At 43.0% G+C, this 3,231-nt stretch overlaps 1 protein-coding gene across 1 annotated transcript; it reads left to right on the plus strand.

The window, feature by feature from the left end:
- Window positions 1-310: 310 nt before the first annotated feature.
- On the plus strand, window positions 311-2,789 carry LOC119357468 (wall-associated receptor kinase 2-like). The gene is made up of 4 exons (XM_037624408.1): window positions 311-348; window positions 616-890; window positions 1,189-1,347; window positions 1,539-2,789. The coding sequence occupies exons 1-4, from the start codon at window positions 311-313 to the stop codon at window positions 2,573-2,575; spliced, it is 1,509 nt and encodes a 502-aa protein (XP_037480305.1). The 3' UTR covers window positions 2,576-2,789.
- The last annotated feature ends 442 nt before the right edge of the window (window positions 2,790-3,231 follow it).

Here is a 3,231-nt window from a genome sequence, read left to right on the forward strand (position 1 = left end):
ATATTATTTATTGTTAGTGATATAAATGTATGTGTATGAATTCTTAAGTTGATTTGTCTAATACTTTTCAGTGTGCTAAAAATAATGCCCTCACAGCTGCAAGGACCATCTTGCTAGTTATTATTAACAATATCTTAAATAGTGTATTTTACTTACAAGAAGAATCAAGTAAATCCAAAATAATTGTAAATTTAGAATTATATGACAGTCAAATTTCTTTAGCATTTTTATCATCAAAGAATATCCTTATAAGAAAATAGAGTGAATTATGAACTCATCACATATCACAAAGACAAGCACACGAAAATACATGTGGCCAAAAGCACATCTCGTGTCGAGTGCATTGTGGTTTGGCGATTTTTATACACACATACTTGGACGTGTACTGAATCCAAAGAGGAGTCAACATTACGTGCTTCCTATAATCTTCACAAGGCAACCTTTATTAGTATTTCAACCTAAATTGGCTCGTAGTCCTACTACCGCTTGGGAACACAAACGCAAGTGCTAACAGGTCTCACACACTGCCAAGTCCAGATCAACTTAAACGCGCTAGCTACCTCAAACTAATATGGAAACTAACCAAGCTCACCTCCTTGAGGATTTGTAAAACAGGTACAAATTCAGAAAAAATGACCTGGTTGGAAATTTGACATTCGCCAAGAGATTTGGAGAGGGCACTGTTGTTCCACTTGTTCTTGACTGGTCAATTAGCGACGGGAGATGCCCACCGGTGCCGCAGGGTGTTGACAAGGCAAATATTGATCCCAACGGCGCATGTGTTAGCACCCAGAGCTACTGCGTTAATGCTAGCAACAGCGCGACGGGCTATTTCTGCAACTGCTTCGAGGGATACACCGGCAATCCATACATAAAAAATGGATGCAAGAGTATGTACACTTCCCTGCTCATTTGATGTTATTATCTGAAAGAAACTTCATTTTTTTCATTTATATTTGTTGCTACATTTGTGTATTCCTCTCACCACATTGAGCATTTTTAAATTTTTAACATATCCTTTGGATTTGAACATAGACAGTCTGCCGAGAAAGATTTCGGATCTCAGGAATATTTAGTACTCATTTGCTCTCTCACTATTTGCAAGCACATAGAAACCTATAAAGTAATTAATACTAACTTATGTTTATGTTTTCCATTAATATGCTCTATTTTTTCATAAATTTTCAGATATTAATGAGTGCTTAAATAAGAACATGTATCCTTGTCATGGAGGGAGATGCCACGATTTAGAAGGTGATTACGAGTGTAAATGCAATTTTGGACGACGGGATGACGGTAACAAGGGGTGTGAACCCGTATTGTCCAAGGCTGCAGTAGCAGTTATAGGTGAGGCATTGTATGTATGCCCTATGTAGTTTCTTAATGCTATAACATATGAAATTCCACATTCTAAAATATATCTCTATTTCACTGGATTTAACACCTAGTAGTTTTGTACATGTACTATATTATTCTGTGAAAAGTTAAAAATTACAATTGTTCTAAAGTTTGCGCAAATAACATCTGTTTGCACACAGGAACAATCATTGGCATTGCATTACTCGTGGTGCTACTCATATTCTTACTCATGGAGCGAGAGAAAAGAAAGCTGAGAGATAGGTTCAACAAGAACGGCGGACAACTAGTCAAAAGCATCAAGATCGAGATCTTCACCAAGGCAAAGATCAGATACATGACAAACAACTATACTTCTATCATCGGCCAAGGCGCTTTTGGGACAGTCTACAAGGGAACCACCAGCTCCGGTGAGAACGCAGGTGTTGCCGTGAAGAAGTCCACCGCTATCAAGCATGACTGGCAGAAGGAGTCCTTCGCGAACGAGATCAGGATCCAGTCCCAGATCAGCCATCGGAACCTAGTCCAGCTTATAGGCTGCTGCCTGGAGACAGACGTTCCTATGTTGGTGTACGAGTTTGTTCCTAGGGGAAGCCTCTATGACGTGCTCCATCTCAAGAACGACCCTCTTCCCCTCGAGACACGCCTCGACATTGCCATCTACTCCGCGGTTGCCCTCGCATACATGCACACGGAGGCGAGCCAGAGTATGGCCATCGTTCATGGCGATGTGAAGTCAGCTAACATCCTCCTCGATGACAGGTTTATGCCAAAGGTGTCAGACTTTGGCACGTCGAGGCTCATGTCCATGGACAAGGACCATCACACCAACTTGGTGATCGGGGACCCGGGCTACATTGACCCCGTGTACGTGAAAACCGGGCTGCTCACCAAGAAGAGCGATGTGTATAGTTTCAGTATCATCCTGCTGGAGCTCGTTACCCGTAAGGAGGCGATTTACAATGGAAATCAAAGCCTTCCCATGGATTATATCAAGGCTTCCATGGAAGGGACAGCGAGGCAGATGTTTGATAAAGACATTGTGGCAAATAGCGAGGAGCATATGGAGTGCCTCGAGGAGGTTGGCAAGATCGCGCTGCAGTGTCTCAATGAGAACAACGTGAATGACAGGCCCACCATGGGTGAAGTCGTGGACAGACTTAAAGCGTGTAAGAGCCAGTGGTTGGAATGTCATTGGAAGAAAAATGAGGTGATGTAATATTGTACATAGGTAGTTGGTGGCCTTATGCGATCGAGGGCATCACCTTTTATAAGATGAGAGTTTAAGAATACGGATTTGCTAATTCTTGTCTAGACGAGATTTAGTTATGTCACATCTATGTTCTCCACCACTCAATTAAGGTGCTGTAATTTTCATCCAAATTGTTGATCGCTCTTTTTTTTTGCGGCTGAAATGAGCTGGCATTAATTAAGTAATGTTGTTACACTCGTTTTCACAAATATGACAGAGATCGTCAGGCCCAAACAAAAGCCAAACTATAAAACGCTGGGTGATTCGTCCCTTTTGAGCCATGCAATCAGCGGCTCTATTGGCTGATCCTCGGACATGAACGAATCTGAATGCATGGCGCCGTCTCCCATGCAGGAGCTGCTTCGTCTCCTCCACCAGTCCCGCTAGCGCAGACCTGTTGACGGTACTGTCCATCAGGGCATCCACTCCTGCTTTGCAAATTGCAATCCAGTTCGACGATGATGGGCTTCTCTGTTCGCTGCAGCGCCAGGGACGTACCAGCGAGATACGCTGTCATTTTCGCCTCCATTGCGGAGCGACATGATCGAAGAAAATGATATGCTGAAAAGATGATGGCCCCCGTGTTATCCCTTAACACCATGCACGCGTCCCGTGTATCCTCG

This window comes from Triticum dicoccoides, chromosome 2A (genome assembly GCF_002162155.2).
Source record: "Triticum dicoccoides isolate Atlit2015 ecotype Zavitan chromosome 2A, WEW_v2.0, whole genome shotgun sequence".
Classification (NCBI taxonomy): Eukaryota; Viridiplantae; Streptophyta; class Magnoliopsida; order Poales; family Poaceae; genus Triticum; species Triticum dicoccoides.

What these genes read in the sequence shown, in the direction of transcription:
- LOC119357468 (XM_037624408.1), top strand. Translation starts at nt 311, where the DNA reads ATGTGGCCAAAAGCACATCTCGTGTCGAGTGCATTGTG. An exon ending in CTCGTGTCGAGTGCATTGTG is followed by an intron (nt 349 to 615) that starts GTTTGGCGATTT and finishes TTTGTAAAACAG; the next exon opens with GTACAAATTCAGAAAAAATG. An exon ending in GGCTGCAGTAGCAGTTATAG is followed by an intron (nt 1,348 to 1,538) that starts GTGAGGCATTGT and finishes GTTTGCACACAG; the next exon opens with GAACAATCATTGGCATTGCA.